General features: G+C 40.7%; 3 protein-coding genes across 3 annotated transcripts; all 3 read right to left on the bottom strand.

The window, feature by feature from the left end:
- Positions 1 to 244: 244 nt before the first annotated feature.
- On the bottom strand, positions 245 to 2,335 carry LOC146683269 (lactose-binding lectin l-2-like). Its single transcript, XM_085446633.1, has 2 exons — positions 1,991 to 2,335; positions 245 to 1,271 (listed from the first exon to the last, which is right to left on the bottom strand). The coding sequence occupies exons 1-2, from the start codon at positions 2,076 to 2,078 to the stop codon at positions 841 to 843; spliced, it is 519 nt and encodes a 172-aa protein (XP_085302759.1). The 5' UTR covers positions 2,079 to 2,335; the 3' UTR covers positions 245 to 840.
- A 3,680-nt stretch (positions 2,336 to 6,015) lies between these two features.
- On the bottom strand, positions 6,016 to 7,825 carry LOC146683268 (lactose-binding lectin l-2-like). The gene is made up of 2 exons (XM_085445685.1): positions 7,650 to 7,825; positions 6,016 to 7,229 (listed from the first exon to the last, which is right to left on the bottom strand). The coding sequence occupies exons 1-2, from the start codon at positions 7,735 to 7,737 to the stop codon at positions 6,796 to 6,798; spliced, it is 522 nt and encodes a 173-aa protein (XP_085301811.1). The 5' UTR covers positions 7,738 to 7,825; the 3' UTR covers positions 6,016 to 6,795.
- Positions 7,826 to 10,225: 2,400 nt separating this feature from the next.
- Positions 10,226 to 11,345, bottom strand: LOC146683267 (galactose-specific lectin nattectin-like). The gene is made up of 2 exons (XM_085445543.1): positions 11,204 to 11,345; positions 10,226 to 10,542 (listed from the first exon to the last, which is right to left on the bottom strand). The coding sequence occupies exons 1-2, from the start codon at positions 11,289 to 11,291 to the stop codon at positions 10,226 to 10,228; spliced, it is 405 nt and encodes a 134-aa protein (XP_085301669.1). The 5' UTR covers positions 11,292 to 11,345.
- Between the last annotated feature and the right edge of the window lie 6,558 nt (positions 11,346 to 17,903).

Raw genomic sequence — 17,903 nt, 5'->3', positions numbered from 1 at the left:
AAGGGGCACAGAGCCGATCTCTGATGTAATCACACGTCCACACTAATACCGCATACCTCGTGCTGTCTCTCTGTCCTTATAGATGTATTAAAGAGACCCCAAATTCCAGTACTTTGACTTAGTACTTCAGTGTTCAGCAACAACATAATTTGGGGCTTTTAATTTCACAAGTAATCTGAAATTAAAATGATCACCTCTCCACTGCTGCCTTTATCTTTAAGGAGAACATATGCACCGTTTGTCATCTATTTGAAGATTTTTTATTTTTCTGGAGTGATTAAGCAACAAGTGTGGTTTCATTCTTTGTCTCTTTAGTGAGCTTCAGTGATCTGTGGTTGCTGACAGGTGTAGGCAGAAAACAAAAGTACTTTTTTCCACAGAAACATGACTTGACTTTGCTGCATGTTATACAATGGACTGTTTATACATATAACTACACAATAGAGGTACTGATCATTAAATTTCTTATTTTTTTAGTAATTTCTTTGTTTGTTTGTTTTTATCTTGAAAAGACCTCATAAAGCTTCTGTAACTAACAGTACAGTGAGCATGTAGATTATTATATAATTATACAATTATATAAAAGATTATATAATCCAAATACTTTTAACCAGAACATGTTTGTTACCAAAATTATTTTACATTCTTATTAGAAATTATCACTTGGTTTTTGAGCTCATTAAGAGGTGTGTAAATATTCAGTATGATTGATTAAGTATTTGTGTTAAAGTTCAGTGAATTGCTGTTTATATACAGACATAAAGGTTTACATTGATTCTGTATCGTGATGCCCCATGCATGTCACCATAGCATGTCATTGCTGAATTAGTATCCTAATTTCTAAGCACAGACTTTGCGTTTTACACAAACAGAGGCAAAGTTATAAGAGCATTTGTTGTCATTCCACTTCTTAACTGTGTGATAGTTGTTTGTAACACAGTCCTCGTCTCCATCATTGTTTGGCTCGCCTGTTTTCCAGTTAAAAAAGCGTACCACAGAGCCATCAGACCACATCCATCTGCCCTCTCTGTGAACATCACTGAGTCCAATCCAGGTGTCTCTCTGAGTATGATCGAAGTTCCTGATCAGGGATCTGACAAAGTTCTCTTCCTCCATGTTGTGGATGGACACCAGGTTGGCTCCCTGTGACAAACAGTGGAACTCTGCATCAGACCAGCTCATCGGTGTAGCTACATACTTATAGCAGCGGCCGTTGAAGCTCCACCAGAACGTGGGACAGTTTCCTCTCAGGAGCTTCACTGCTCGGTCATCTGAAAAAGACAGAAACAAGAAGAGGAAAAAGATCATGATTTGTTTTTTAGTAACAGAAGAAACCTGATCTGTACTGCTAATATCCTAAAGGTGAGACCTGGTGTCAGGCTGCTTTTCTCTATGTACTTCAGGGAATACAAAGAAACATTACATATTAGCTTCTCTGCATCAGCTCCCTGCTAAATCCAGATTAAAATTTAAAATCTTTCGCCTCACATAAAAGGTATTAAATACTCAGGCTACGTCTTATTTTAAGAGCAATGGAGTACTTTGCTCTCAGACTGCTGGTTTACTTGTGGTTTTGAGGTTAATTAAAAGTAGAATGGGAGGCAGAGCCTTCCGCTTTAAGCCTCCTCTAATGTGTAATCAGCCAGTTTGGATTAAGGACACAGATAATCAATAATCTACTTTTAATATTAAGCTTTTCTTTTTGATGAGGCCTAAAGTTCCACCAGTCACAGCAAATGGCTGCTCCTGTCTGAGCCTGGTTCTGCTGGAGGTTTGAAACGTGGAACCAAATTAATGCATGTATCCCCAATTATACTAACACATATTTATCCTGAGCAAAACAAAACAAGAAACATGATAAAGGTGCATTTAAAATCTATTATTTGCTAAATAATATTAAAAAGATAAAAACAAAAAAGAAAACCCCCACAAAAAATAAACTACAATGAGTAAATGAAGGAAAAGAGGAGCCAGAATGTGGGACAGTTACCAAGTTGTAGCTTCACTTCATTGTCATCAGAAGGAGACTCAGAAGGAGCACCCAGAGCCAGACCGAGAAGGAAGAGGAGCAAGATCATGTTGGAGCTTTAAGTCTCAAAGTGTGATGAGGAGCTGCTGAAGCTTCTTTGTACAGGATGTTCAGATTTCTGCAGAGAGTTGGTCCTGCTTTCTTTTATAGCTGCCTGAGAGGGTGTTTTCACTGATCACTGTGATATCATTGGCCAAATGGAACAAAACTCTCCACTGTAAACATCACTAACACCGGCCAGTAAACACCATCAGATTGTAAAGAAATTAATAATTGCTGAACAGCCACGTCCTCCTGGCAGACTCAGAAGAACGTGACTGTATTTGCTGTAATTCTGCATTTATGATGTTATCAAAGTCCTTTTCAGTATAATGATTAAACAAATATGGAAGGTCAGAGTTGTAACAGGAAGAGGAGCAAGATCATGTTGGAGCTTTAAGTCTCAAAGTGTGATGAGGAGCTGCTGAAGCTTCTTTGTACAGGATGTTCAGATTTCTGCAGAGAGTTGGAGCTGCTTTCTTTTATAGCTGCCTGAGAGGGTGTTTTCACCCCACTCTAAACAATAACACTAAAAATGAGCCAGAAAAATACATCAAATTCCAATGAACTGAGCTGATGTGTAATTTATGTTTATGGTACCACAAAGCTATATCAGCATAATGATTAATCAAACAGGGTGAATCAGATCTCTAACAGGAAGGACCAAATAGAAACTCCTGAACTGCTCCAGTAAACAAAGACAGATTGAACTCTCCCTCTCAGAAGGATCCTCTCTATGTAGTCAACCCAGACAGAGATATGTGACTCTGCTATGGCAGCCAGTAAAGTTGAAGTAAATACAAATTTTAAAATAAATTAAATAACATAATTCGGACCTTTGGTATATAGATGGATTTTTGAATACCATCCATCCATCCATTCGCTTCTGCTCATCCTTTTCAGGGTTGTGGGGGGCGCTGGAGCCTATCCCAGCTGTCATAGGGCGAGAGGCGGGGTACACCCTGGACAGGTCGCCAGTCTGTCACAGGGCTAACACACAGAGAAAGAGACAACCATTTGCACTCACATTCCCTCCTGCATTCACACTTATGGGCAATTTAGATTAGTCACTTAACCTATCCCCACAAACTGCATGATTTTTGAATACATTTAGTCTTTATCAAGCTTTTTGTGATCTCACAATGCTTTATATAGACATCAATGGATATCAATAAACTCATTTATTATTTGATTGCATATTGAATATCGCCTGACTGCCTCTGTGCAAGTATGCAAAAGGAGAGAGACAGAAATACTTACTTTTTACTCTACGCAGTAATTATAGTAATAGTAGTAAGTACACTAATAATGTTTTCATGCATTCAGATTGATACACACCTGTTGGATATGTGTGATATTTATCATGATATCAAACCAGCTGTTAAATCCTTGTCACAAAAGCTACATGTCATTAGAAAACTCTGGCATCATGACATTGAGCAGTTTATAAAAGTATTTTTGGTCACATCTTATTAATATTAATCTGAATAATTGCAGTATCAAAAAACAGACCTGAGCTACAACAGAGAGGATGATTAATGTAGCTTTGTTTTTGGCAACAACAATAATATCCAGTCAGCCTCCCCCCTCCTTATTTCATGTTTTGGTTTGGTCCAGGTGCACGTGCACGTGCTCCCAGCTGATGCTGAGCCTAGAACTGGACCTCAGCAGGAGAAAGAGACAGTAGGATGGGTCCAGTATAAGTAAGCTCTGCTTTTCAAAAAAGAAAAGCAAAACAGCTGGAAATTAAACTCATAGTGAAGTCCATATGAATGAAACTGCTTGTCTTTCCTAGTGTTAGTTAGGTTACTTCATTTCTAACAAAAGCCTCAGGACAGACATATTATTTATTTATGAGATCATCGTTGAACTTTTAGTCTTTTTTTGCAAAACTGATTTAAGTGTGTTTTGGTAAAATTATCCACAACTCAAAGACATCACTTAACTACTTATTGACACGTGTTGAGCTCTGGCCTTTTCCAGAGAACTTCACTGTTTGTTTGACTGAGTATTTATTGATTTATTATATTATAAAATCACATCATCAGCAAAATGCTTAACAGAATAGGTTACTATACCAGGAAGAGGAAATAGAAGTGTGCGATCATTCTCAGTAAACAAATCCAAAACAAACCTTGTGCACACTTTTTATTGCAGTGAACACATATAAATGAAGTGATTGTGGCCGGCCTGTTCAGAGTCAATAAAAAGAAAGACTGTCTATGTAACTGTAAGAGTTATACACTTAATCACTCTATACATGTCTAAATAAACAAGTGAACAATGAAGAAGAAACACTGCAACTAAGGCATGCAAGGCACGAGCAACTACAAAAAAGAAAATGTGATGCACAGACAAAAAAAGAAAAAGCAAAGGCCCCCCTTTTTACATAAAAATAAAGTAAAAGAAGCACATTTTAAAAATAGAGGAGAAAAAAAAGTACAATTAATCTTTAATTTTTGTTTTTACTTTGCCACTTTATTTACAGCTTGTACAAATGTTTAAATGCCCTTGTGTCTGTTACAATTTTTAAATAAACCAAACAAAACAAAAAGATTGCAGTAAATAGACTTTTAAACTAAAGCAGATCATAACCACTGCTGTGCCAGCTAGGCTGTCCTGCAGATATTTGACACTCATGTGGGGGGTTTGTGTCGCTTTCTACCCTAAATTGTGAAGTTCAGCCTTAAAACTTTCTTCATCTTCCAGCTTTCATCTTAACTCCCACCTTATTGGTTTAAGTTTTTTAAAATAACATTTCTGACAATGAAAATTGACAGTTGGAGGTGCATTTCTATCTTTTTATAGCCTTTCAGTGGTTTTATTTAAATTATTTTTAAAATGACATGTCTGACCGTGGTTTGTATAGACAGAGGTCTTTAGTGACTCTATGTTGGCCTCCTACTCATTTTGATGAGGCTTTACTGTTATAAAAAAAGGAGAGTGGAGAGCTCACATTTTAAGATCTGATCTAAAGGTTCCACTTTGCCAAGAAGGACCTTTATGATACAATAAAACTACAACAAAGTGCAGGTACTAGGGCAGTAGTATTTAGTTACCTGAAAACATTCCTACAATCAAATTTTAGATTGTAGTAACACACATTCATCTGCCTATAAGATTTAACTGCTCATTAACCGAGGGAACCAGAATACAGTTCAGGATCCTTCCAGCCCACTTTAACCGCTGGTCATATTTAACATAAGCTTGAAAAACAGTCAAACTTCTTCTTTGGATGTTACCTTTACAGGCTGTGGCTGTAGACACTCACTGCTGTACCTCTCTCCTCACCTCCTCAGTGATATTATTCTGTGTGTTTTTTAGGATGAAGCCAAACTATAGATCTTAACTACATTAGAGTTTTTCTGGTAACGATAAAGGTAGATGTGAATAATCTCCATTTGTCTCCTTTTGTAATACTTAGTGTTTATTAAATACTACTCATGAAATGTGATTACTGATGTTGCAGACATGTGTCTCGTAACCCCAGAGATACACAATGGAGGCACTGATCATGAGTTTTTATTTATAGCTTTTCAGTTCTTTTACTTTAGAGCAGTTTTAACTATTTATTTGTTCACCTAAAACAGTCTTTGCTTTCATAATTTTGACATTGAAACGATGAGTAAATATTCCCTTTGAGTGCAGCTGCCAGTGGTTGTTTCCACATTTATGAAAATCAAGGTTCGTGGAATTTTGTGACTTTTGCACAAACACACTAAAGACAGACAGCATCAACAGTGCAGGGAAAATGTAAATTTTAGTTTCTGAGTGCAGTTTATCCATACTGCACAAACAGAAGGTAAAATGACAGAACATGGGCAGTCATTCCACTTCTTTGTGTCAGTTGTGTGGTTGTCCTGCATCCCAGTAGACAAAATCTACTGCACAACCATCAGACCACATCCAGCTGCCTTCTTTATGGAGGTCAGTAAGGTTTTGAGGAAAAAAATAAACATTTTTATAGCACAGTCTTTAAAGGATTTTATTTCTTCATCTCAGAGTTGAAGTGATTGACTGTTCATGTAAATGGACTGGTTCTTACAGAGTGCTTTACACAACTTGTTTATTCACCCAATCACACAAGCACTTTTTCCTAAGCGCTTCCTAACAGACATTAACACAGCATTCACAGTCTGATGGATGCATCAGAGAGCAACATGGGTTAGTAATTTGCCCAAGAATATTTGGTATGCAGACTGGAGCAGAGTGGGATCAATCAACTAACATTCTGGTTAGTAGATGGCCTGCTCTCCCACCTGAGCTACAGCCACCAAAACGCTGCCAAATGTGGAAACATGATTGTTAAAATCAATGTGTTTTGTGCAGTTGAGCCTGTGTGATTAAAAAATGCCCTCACTGTTTGAGAACTGCATGAAAACTTTTCTCCTGTGATAATTGAGCCAAATCGATTGATAAAAACTGTAATTAGACTTGAAGTTATTCTGGGAAGATCAATGAGGAGGTGCATTTTCTACATTCATCCTTATTTGAAATACTAACTGCGTGCTAATGAAACATGCAAGCGCATGTCTGTGACACCAGTTACACGCTTGCATGTTTTCTCATAGGACCTGTAACCCCAGAGTTAAACAGTGGTGGCACTGATGATGAATTTTCATGTTTAATTGTTTTTTCCTTTTTATTTGGAGCAGTTTTAAACATCTATTAATGGGCCAAAAACGATTTGCTTCTGTACAATGCAGCGAAAAGATACATTTCAATTTCTAAGGGCAGGTTATTTGTGTTGCACAAACAGAAGCTAAATTGAGAGAACACTGGTGATCATTCCATTTCTTTACTTCACGCACGTTAGTGTGAACACAGTGCTCTTTTGTTCCACTGTTGTTTGGCTCGCTAGTATCCCAGTATACAAAACTCACTGCACAACCATCAGACCACATCCATCTGCCTTCTTTATGGATGTCACTCAGTCCAATCCAGGTCCATCGCTCAGCATGGTCAAAGTTCTTAATTAATGATTTAACAAACTCCTCTTCCTCCCTGCTGTGGATAGACACCAGGTTGGCTCGCTGTGACACACAGTAGAGCTCTGCATCAGCCCAGCTCATGTGTGTGGCCACATATTTGTAGCAGCGGCCATTGAAGCTGTACCAGAACGGGGGACAGCTTCCACGCAGTAGTTGAACTCTGTGGTCATCTGAAGAAGACACAGCAGTCAGAACTCGATGAAAAACAAATAACTGTTTTTGTCAGTGTGACTGACATTTTTTCTTTGATGTAACCTCTGAAGAACATCAGAAAAGCACGTCTGCACAGCTGACATGGTGAAAGTTAAAAAAATGCAGAGAAATAAGCTGCTCTTATTATGTTTATTAGCAGGTCTTTATCATAACTCTACAGAATAGTAGAACTTATCTGACACGGGGGGAAAAAAAATCTATGTTACAATGAAACACCAAGAATTTTGTATCACTGACTGCTGAAACAGACGACAGAAAATCTTGGAGTATTTGACTAAATTGTGATTAAGATAATAAACCCCCCCCCCCCCCCCCCCCCCACAAACATAAAGTTAAATAAAGGAGGGGAAAGAAGAGTCAGAATATAGGATGGTTACCATGTTGTAGCTTCACTTCACTGCCATCAGAAGGAGACTCAGAAGGAGCACCCAGAGCCAGACTGAACAGGAAGAGGAGCAAGATCATGTTGAAGCTTTAAGTCTCAACCTTTGATGAGGAGCTGCTGAAGCTTCTTTGTACAGGATTTCTGCAGAGAGGTGGAGCTGCTTTCTTTTATAGCTGCCTGAGAGGGTGTTTTCACTGATCACTGTGATATCATTGACCAAATGGAACAAAACTCTCAACTGTAAACATCACTAACACCGGCCAGTAAACACCATCAGATTCTAAAGAAATTAATAATTGCTGAACAGCCACGTCCTCCTGGCAGACTCAGAAGAACGTGACTGTTTTTGTAGTAATAGGATAATAATATACAAAGGCAGAACAAATTCTCAACATTAAAGAGGACTGAGCATCCAGAGCCACCCAAACAAGAAGAGGAGCAAGATCATGTTGGAGCTTTAAGTCTCAAAGATGATGAGGAGCTGCTGAAGCTTCTTCCTACAGGATGTTCAGATTCCTGCAGAGAGTTGGAGCTGCGTTCTTTTATAGCTGCCTGAGAGGGTGTTTTCATTGCTGGTGTGACATCACTGGGCAAATGGCTCAAAACTCTAAACTATACACAATATAAGCCAGAAAAAAACATCAAATTTCCAACACATGAAGAAATGTTGTTTGTTTTTTGATGTGTTATTTATATTTATTGTGTCATAAAGGCGTTATCAGCACAATGACTAATCAAACAGGACAGTTCAGAGCTCTAACAGGTAAAAACTCCTGAGTTGCTCCATTAAACAAAGACAGAATGAACTCCACACAATCAAGAGGATCCTCTCTTAGTACTGGACCCAGAGATATGTGACTCTCCTATGGCAGTAAATGACAAAATAGATCAACTATTAGCACCTTTGGTTTAGTAGAATTACTTCACTGTTTGTTTGTCTGAATAATTATGGTTTTACTATATTATAAAATCACATTATCAGCAAAAAGAAAACAGATAAATGACTGTACCAGGAAGAGGAAACAGAAGATTGTGATCTTTCCAGTTAAAAATACAAAACAAACCCTGTTTAGTTTTTTTTTTCATTTAAAAAAGACTGTGTGTTAATTCTTTTTTTACTTTTCCACTTTGAGATATTTACCTTGTATAAAAATGTCTAAGCACTCTTGTGTCTATTACAATTGTAAAGCAGCCAAAATAAAACCCCTGCAGTAACCAGACTAATCTAAAAGCAGATCATTACCACTGCTGTGTCAGCTACACTGTCCTGCAGATATTTGGCACTCATGTGAGAGGTTTGTGTGATCGTCTTAAAGCTTTGTTCATCTGAGCTTCCACCATATCTCTTTACTGAAGTTTCCTGATAACATTTCTAACAGTGGAAACTGACATTTGGAAGTGAACCTCTATCTTTTTATAGCCTTCAAGTGGTTTGTACAGTGGCTTGTAAAAGTATTCGGCCCCCTTGAACTTTTCCACATTTTGTCACATTACAGCCACAAACATGAATCAATTTTATTGGAATTCCACATGAAAGACCAACACAAAGTGGTGTACACGTGAGAAGTGGAACAAAAATCATACATGATTCCAAATATTTTTTACAAATAAATAACTGAAAAGTGGGGTGTGTGGGGGTTAACCCTAACCCTAACACTTATTTTAAAGGTACACTTTTATAAATTCAACATGATGTCACAAACTTTGCATATAATTTAAGACCAGTTTCATTAATATACTCTGGATTGCATCAGAAATGAATCTTCTATTATTAATTTTATTAAAGGACAAAACACACCAATGCCATTTACTGAGAAAGTTTCACAGACAGGTAGAGATGGCAGTAGAGGGAAGGCCCTTTTTGTCATTAAGCTGTGTGTGAATCATAAAATCAGATATAGCTACCTAGCATTAACCGGTTGGCCAACCATAAATACTAAAGCAACAGATTTCATGATGTACACATGTTAATACAAGTCACTCTCTAGTGTCTGCAAACAGCTGAACAGATGTGCTTGTAGTGATTATTTATTGTCTTCTATTGAACAGCTGTTCCTGGAGATAATTTGTCTCAGTTTACGAGCCATATTGACACAGTCAGCAGAAGAACAGGTCAGTGCTCCGCTGCTGTTCTCAAATGTTAAACTAGAAGTGTACTTGAACTTCATGAGTCAGACTCACTCCTTTGACTCACTTTCAGAGTCAGAGTGTTAGCTGAGAACTGTAGATCCCTAAATTGACACCCAGTGTCTTGTTTTTGTTTATAAACTTCAGAGTGGTTGTCGTAGTTGTCATAATATGAAATTGAATAAAGCTTTTGCTTTTGCACAGCTACAAAGATGATGAACAGGTCAGCAAAGAACTTCATGTCCCTTGAAGTTCTACCTAACTTAACAGTCATGTGTCACATGAATCTTAGAATAGATTTTTTTAGTAATGTGTTTCAGTTTACTACAAATAAATAACAAATATAGCCTTTTGAATACATGTTAGCAGTCTGTTAAGAGTTAGAAGAATAGTCTACAAAAAAAAAACCCCACATACACACTGTGTAAAACTGACACAGTTTTACAGCAGCTCGCCTGCATTCCAGTTAAAAAAGCGTACCACAGAGCCATCAGACCACATCCATCTGCCCTCTCTGTGAACATCACTGAGTCCAATCCAAGAGGCTCTCTGAGCACGATCGAAGTTCCTGATCAAGGATCTGACAAAGTTCTCTTCCTCCATGTTGTGGATGGACACCAGGTTGGCTCCCTGTGACAAACAGTGGAACTCTGCATCAGACCAGCTCATCGGTGTAGCTACATACGTATAGCAGCGGCCGTTGAAGCTCCACCAGAACGGGGGACAGTTTCCATGCTGCAGCTGCACTGCTCGGTCATCTGAAAAAGACAGAAACAAGAAGAGGAAAAAGATCATGATTTGTTTTTTAGTAACAGAAGAAACCTGATCTGTACTGCTAATATCCTAAAGGTGAGACCTGGTGTCAGGCTGCTTTTCTGTATGTACTTCAGGGAATACAAAGAAACATTACATATTAGCTTCACTGCATCAGCTCCCTGCTAAATCCACATTAAAATTTAAAATCCTTCTCCTCACATACAAGGTATTAAATACTCAGGCTACGTCTTATTTTAAGAGCAATGGAGTACTTTGCTCTCAGACTGCTGGTTTACTTGTGGTTTTGAGGTTAATTAAAAGTAGAATGGGAGGCAGAGCCTTCCGCTTTAAGCCTCCTCTAATGTGTAATCAGCCAGTTTGGATTAAGGACACAGATAATCAATAATCTACTTTTAATATTAAGCTTTTCTTTTTGATGAGGCCTAAAGTTCCACCAGTCACAGCAAATGGCTGCTCCTGTCTGAGCCTGGTTCTGCTGGAGGTTTGAAACGTGGAACCAAATTAATGCATGTATCCCCAATTATACTAACACATATTTATCCTGAGCAAAACAAAACAAGAAACATGATAAAGGTGCATTTAAAATCTATTATTTGCTAAATAATATTAAAAAGACAAAAAAAAATGCACAAAAAAAGTTACCAAGTTGGAGCTTTACTTCATTTTCATCAGAAGGAGACTCAGAAGGAGCACCCAGAGCCAGACCGAGCAGGAAGAGGAGCAAGATCATGTTGGAGCTTTAAGTCTCAAAGTGTGATGAGGAGCTGCTGAAGCTTCTTTGTACAGGATGCTCAGATTTCTGCAGAGAGTTGGAGCTGCTTTCTTTTATAGCTGCCTGAGAGGGTGTTTTCACCCCACTCTAAACAATAACACTAAAAATGAGCCAGAAAAATACATCAGAATCAGAATCAGAAAGGGTTTTATTGCCAAATGTTGAGCAGGTTTACAACATTAGGAAATTGCTGCGGTGCTTAGTGCAAACATACTGTCATATAACACTTAAATAGACATGAAAATAAAAATAAGAATAAGAATTAAAAGTGCTAAGTAGATAGATATATACATGATATATACATGAGTGCAGGTGGTGATCAGTGCCAAACATGGAATGATGCAGTGAACACAGCGTAGGGTCATGTGTTAGTGGTGGGAACAGTCATACGGTTATTGTTCATGTGTCCAACAGCAGAGGGGAAGAAACTGTTCTTATGGCGAGAGGTCCTGGTGCGAATGGACCGGAGCCTCCTGCCTGAGGGGAGCAGGTCAAACAGACTGTGTCCGGGGTGAGAAGGGTCAGCTGAGATCCGAGCTGCACGCCTCAGTGTCCTGGAGGTGTACAGGTCCTGCAGAGATGGGAGTCTGCAGCCAATCACCTTCTCAGCAGAGCGCACAACACGCTGCAGTCTCTGTTTGTCCCTGATAGTGGCTCCAGCGTACCACACGGTGATGGAGGAGGTGAGGATGGACTCGATGATTGCGGTGTAGAATTGCATCATCGTCCGTGTTGGCAGGTTGAATTTCTTCAGCTGCCTCAGGAAGTACATCCTCTGCTGGGCTTTCTTAATGACGGAGGTGATGGTGGGCTCCCACTTCAGGTCCTGGGTGATGGTGGTACCCAGGAAGCGGAATGAGTCCACAGAGGTGATGAGGGTGTCAGTCAGGATGATGGGGGGGAGTGGGGCTGTGTGCTTCCTGAAGTCCACAATAATCTCCACTGTCTTCTGGGCATTCAGCACCAGGTTGTTGTGGCTGCACCAGGACACCAGACGTTCAACCTTCCACCTGTAGGCAGACTCATCCCCGTCCGAGATGAGTCCAATAACGGTGGTGTCATCTGCAAACTTGATTAGCTTGACAGACTGGTGGGTGGAGGTGCAGCAGTTGGTGTACAGAGAGAAGAGCAGAGGAGAAAGAACACAGCCCTGAGGGGAGCCAGTGCTGATGGTCCGAGAGTCCGAGACATTCTTTCCCAGCCTCACATGCTGCTTCCTGTCCGTCAGGAAGTCAGTGATCCACCGGCAGATGGGATCAGGCACATTCATCTGGGAAAGCTTGCCTCGGAGATGGTCTGGAAGGATGGTGTTGAAGGCAGAGCTGAAGTCCACAAACAGGATCCTGGCGTAGGTTCCTGAGGAGTCCAGATGCTGCAGGATGAAGTTTAGAGCCATGTTGATGGCGTCATCTACAGACTTGTTGGCTCTGTATGCAAACTGCAGGGGGTCCAGGAGGGGGGCCGTGAGGGTCTTGAGGTAGGAGAGAACCAGGCGCTCAAATGACTTCATGACCACAGATGTCGGAGCCACAGGTCTTTAGTCATTTAGTCCAGTGATCCTAGGTTTCTTGGGGACAGGGATTATGGTAGCGGACTTGAAGCAGGCAGGCACATGACATGCTTCCTCACACCTGCTTCATGAATATGAAGAGTTGTGGTGGGAGGAGGTGGTGAGGTGGTGTGAAATCCTCCTTTGTGTGGGGTGAGGAGGGGGGTGTTGTAGGTGAAGTGTTTGATGGTGGTGATGGCTATAGGGCTTTGGAGCGTGATGTCACGGGGGTGGGCGTGGAAAGGATTTTGGCCCGATCCGCCATTTTGGGGGTCTAAGTAAGGAGCGAAAGCATAGCCATGGTTCGTACTTGCTGTGCGGTCGGCTGCAATGTTCGATCTTACGACCGGCACGGGAATAAGTTTCGATTGTCTTTTTATGCTTTCCCAACCTGGAAGCAACATGAAGGAGCTCATGTATCGGATATTACCAAACGAAGGCGTCTAGCCTGGATAGCAGCCGTGAGACGAGCTGATATCAAGTTCTGTTCCGTCTCCAGATATCAGTTGGTGTGCTCAAGACATTTTCATTCCGGTAAGTTCTAAATATGTTCACATCACACTTTATAGCTGAATAATATCATCGTTGGTGGTCTCGGAAGTTATAGAAATTGCGATCAAACATCGAATGGAGTGACTTGATTGGTTGATGTAAAGACAATAAATGAAATGAGACAGGAAGGACACAAATTGGCGTTAATAATTTGCCCGATTATCAATGTGTTAATTTGCATGTACTTTACAATTACGGGCATATAATATGATAACGATATTTTAGCAGTTCAATGATAAATGTATAACATTAATTATGGTGGGAGGTGGAAAATGGCTATTACACTCGATGCACTCCAGCTGACTTACTTTGGTATGAATGACGACGTACTCAGAGTTTGGCGGCTTGAAAATAGCCAAATCTTGCGCCCAGCCATTTGTAAATTGGATGTGCGCCTCCAGTGACTTGTAATTATGAAACTGGTTCGCTGTGTAAGCGCTTACTCCACAAACAAGATACGTGAAGATATCGGGGTAGGACAGTGGCGGTAAGTCGTCTGGGTCTTTACTCCACTGCCGTATTTCATATGGGTCCAGATTTGCGATGCACTCTATTTTTTTCAAGTACCGCTGCTTCACCTCTGGACGCAATCGGTCTCTATACCGTCCGTTTTCTTTTTTAGCTGTTTTTAAGCGTGTTTCTTGTCGTCGTCGTTCCAACACAGTGTGTTTGTTTTGATTCGTAGACCCCGAAAATGGAGCTGCGCTCCCACAATGCATTGCGGCGTGACGTCAACTCCAAAGCCCTGGAGGGGGGAGAGGTGGGGGAATGAGTGTCCAAAGTGTCTCTTTTGTTGGGGCCGTTGGAGGTGTGAAGGCTGCCTGATGGCTCGTCAAAACGGCAGTAAAAGTCGTTGAGGGTGTTGGCCAAGAGCAAGTCATCAGTGGAGTGGGGGGTTTTAGGCTTGTAGTTGGTGATATTCCTAAAACCTTTCCACACAGAGGCCGAGTCATTCTCTGAGATCTGCTGCTGCATCTTCTCAGAGTGCTGATGTTTAGCAATGTCCACTTCTTTAGTGAACCTGTACTTGGCCTCTCTGTAGCAGTCCAATGAACTGAGCTGATGTGTAATTTACAGTGGGGCAAAAAAGTATTTAGTCAGCCACCGATTGTGCAAGTTCCCCCACTTAAAATGATGACAGAGGTCAGTAATTTGCACCAGAGGTACACTTCAACTGTGAGAGACAGAATGTGAAAAAAAAAATCCATGAATCCACATGGTAGGATTTGTAAAGAATTTATTCGTAAATCAGGGTGGAAAATAAGTATTTGGTCACCTCAAACAAGGAAAATCTCTGGCTCTCACAGACCTGTAACGTCTTCTGTAAGAAGCTTTTCTGTCCCCCACTTGTTACCTGTATGAATGGCACCTGTTTGAACTCCTCATCTGTATAAAAGACACCTGTCCACAGCCTCAAACAGTCAGACTCCAAACTCCGCCATGGCCAAGACCAAAGAGCTTTCGAAGGACACCAGGAAAAGTATTGTAGACCTGCACCAGACTGGGAAGAGTGAATCTACAATAGGCAAGCAGCTTGGTGTGAAAAAATCAACTGTGGGAGCAATCATCAGAAAATGGAAGACATACAAGACCACTGATAATCTCCCTCGATCTGGGGCTCCACGCAAGATCTCATCCCGTGGGGTCAAAATGATCATGAGAACGGTGAGCAAGGATCCCAGAACCACACGGGGGGACCTGGTGAATGACCTGCAGAGAGCTGGGACCAAAGTAACAAAGGTCACCATCAGTAACACACTACAACGGCAGGGAATCAAATCCCGCAGTGCCAGACGTGTTCCGCTGCTGAAGCCAGTGCATGTCCAGGCCCGTCTGAAGTTTGCCAGAGAGCACATGGATGATACAGCAGAGGATTGGGAGAACGTCATGTGGTCAGATGAAACCAAAGTAGAACTTTTTGGTATAAACTCAACTCGTCGTGTTTGGAGGAAGAAGAATACTGAGTTGCATCCCAAGAACACCATACCTACTGTGAAGCATGGGGGTGGAAACATCATGCTATGGGGCTGTTTTTCTGCCAAGGAGACAGGACGACTGATCCGTGTTAAGGACAGAATGAATGGGGCCATGTATCATGAGATTTTGAGCCAAAACCTCCTTCCATCAGTGAGAACTTTGAAGATGAAACAAGGCTGGGTCTTCCAACATGACAATGATCCATTTGTTGCCCGGGCAACAAAGGAGTGTCTCCGTAAGAAGCATTTGAAAGTCCTGGAGTGGCCTAGCCAGTCTCCAGACCTCAACCCCATAGAAAATCTGTGGCGGGAGTTGAAAGTCTGTGTTGCTCGGCGACAGCCCCAAAACATCACTGCTCTCGAGAAGATCTGCATGGAGGAATGGGCCAAAATACCAGCTACTGTGTGTGCAAACCTGGTAAAGACCTATAGTAAACGTTTGACCTCTGTTATTGCCAACAAAGGTTATGTTACAAAGTATTGAGTTGTATTTTTGTTATTGACTAAATACTTATTTTCCACCCTGATTTACGAATAAATTCTTTACAAATCCTACCATGTGGATTCATGGATTTTTTTTTTCACATTCTGTCTCTCACAGTTGAAGTGTACCTCTGGTGCAAATTACTGACCTCTGTCATCATTTTAAGTGGGGGAACTTGGACAATCGGTGGCTGACTAAATACTTTTTTGCCCCACTGTATGTTTATGGTACCACAAAGCTATATCAGCATAATGATTAATCAAACAGGGTGAATCAGATCTCTAACAGGAAGGACCAAATAGAAACTCCTGAGCTGCTCCAGTAAACAAAGACAGATTGAACTCTCCCCTCTCAGAAGGATCCTCTCAGCCCAGACAGAGATATGTGACTCTGCTATAGCAGCCAGTAAAGTTGAAGTAAATACAAATTTTAAAATGAATTAAATAACATAATGCGGACCTTTGGTTTATAGATGGATTTTTGAATACCATCCATCCATCCATTCGCTTCTGCTTATTCTTTTCAGGGTTGGGGGGGGGGGGGGGGGGGGCTGGAACCTATCCCAGCTGTCATACGGCGAGAGGCGGGGTACACCCTGGACAGGTCGCCAGTCTGTCACAGGGCTAACACACAGAGAGAGAGACAACCACTTTCCCTCCTGCATTCACACTTATGGGCAATTTAGATTAGTCACTTAACCTATCCCCACAAACTGCATGATTTTTGAATACATTTAGTCTTTATCAAGCTTTTTGTGATCTCACAATGCTTTATATAGACATCAATGGATATCAATAAACTCATTTATTATTTGATTGCATATTGAATATCGCCTGACTGCCTCTGTGCAAGTATGCAAAAGGAGAGAGACAGAAATACTTACTTTTTACTCTATGCAGTAATTATAGTAATAGTAGTAAGTACACTAATAATGTTTTCATGCATTCAGATTGATACACACCTGTTGGATATGTGTGATATTTATCATGATATCAAACCAGCTGTCACAAAAGCTACATGTCATTAGAAAACTCTGGCATCATGACATTGAGCAGTTTATAAAAGTATTTTTGGTCACATCTTATTAATATTAATCCAAATAATTGCAGTATCATGCAGTATGTCAGGGCTCTGTGTGCGGGCAGGCGGAGAGGAAGATCCAAACGCAGGACTCAGACACTAACTTGAAACTCAAAGACCTCAGCTTTATTGCTGGTACGAAAGCAAAACATGAAGTGAACATGGAATATGGAGAACAGAAACACACAGGCATAATCTGATGGTACGACACGACACCGAGCATGGGAAAACACAGGGCTTAAATACACAGGGTAGTAATGAGGGAATGGGCAACAGAAGGGAGACACAGCTGGGGGAGATCAGGGCTAACGAGACGGGGGAGCTAAGCTGCACACACTAACATAAGACAAAGACTTTCACAATAAGACAGGAAACAAGAATTACTAAACCAGATGCAGACATGACACTGAGAGACAGACTAGACACTGAACAGAAACTGCAACACACATGAGAACCCAAAACCTAAGAACTGATCCCTCACCAAGAATAACAGAAACAGATCTATAATGATAATAATAAACAAAGCACCAGAACATCAGAAAACAATCCATAATGCAAAAATAAACCAAAACATAATAAACTCAAAATACTGGGTCCAACGGACCCAGAACCGTGACAGTTAAATCCTTGTCACAAAAGCTACATGTCATTAGAAAACTCTGGCATCATGACATTGAGCAGTTTATAAAAGTATTTTTGGTCACATCTTATTAATATTAATCCAAATAATTGCAGTATCAAAAAACAGACCTGAGCTACAACAGAGAGGATGATTAATGTAGCTTTGTTTTTGGCAACAACAATAATATCCAGTCAGCCTCCCCCCTCCTTATTTCATGTTTTGGTTTGGTCCAGGTGCACCCCAGCTGATGCTGAGCCTAGAACTGGACCTCAGCAGGAGAAAGAGACAGTAGGATGGGTCCAGTATA

Source organism: Copadichromis virginalis, linkage group LG22 (genome assembly GCF_057382275.1).
Source record: "Copadichromis virginalis isolate Kocher_CV1m ecotype Utaka linkage group LG22, C_Virginalis_male_GT1.1, whole genome shotgun sequence".
NCBI lineage: Eukaryota > Metazoa > Chordata > Actinopteri > Cichliformes > Cichlidae > Copadichromis > Copadichromis virginalis.
Note: the sequence above shows the minus strand (reverse complement) of the source record. Positions and strands in the feature narration are given on the sequence as shown.

Coding starts and splice junctions, on each gene's coding strand:
- LOC146683268 (XM_085445685.1), bottom strand. CDS start 7,737: ATGATCTTGCTCCTCTTCCTGTTCAGTCTGGCTCTGGGTGCTCCTTCT. Junction 7,230..7,649: donor TGAAGTGAAGCTACAACATG/GTAACCATCCTA, acceptor TGTCTTCTTCAG/ATGACCACAGAGTTCAACTA.
- LOC146683267 (XM_085445543.1), bottom strand. CDS start 11,291: ATGATCTTGCTCCTCTTCCTGCTCGGTCTGGCTCTGGGTGCTCCTTCT. Junction 10,543..11,203: donor TGAAGTAAAGCTCCAACTTG/GTAACTTTTTTT, acceptor TGTCTTTTTCAG/ATGACCGAGCAGTGCAGCTG.
- LOC146683269 (XM_085446633.1), bottom strand. CDS start 2,078: ATGATCTTGCTCCTCTTCCTTCTCGGTCTGGCTCTGGGTGCTCCTTCT. Junction 1,272..1,990: donor TGAAGTGAAGCTACAACTTG/GTAACTGTCCCA, acceptor TGTCTTTTTCAG/ATGACCGAGCAGTGAAGCTC.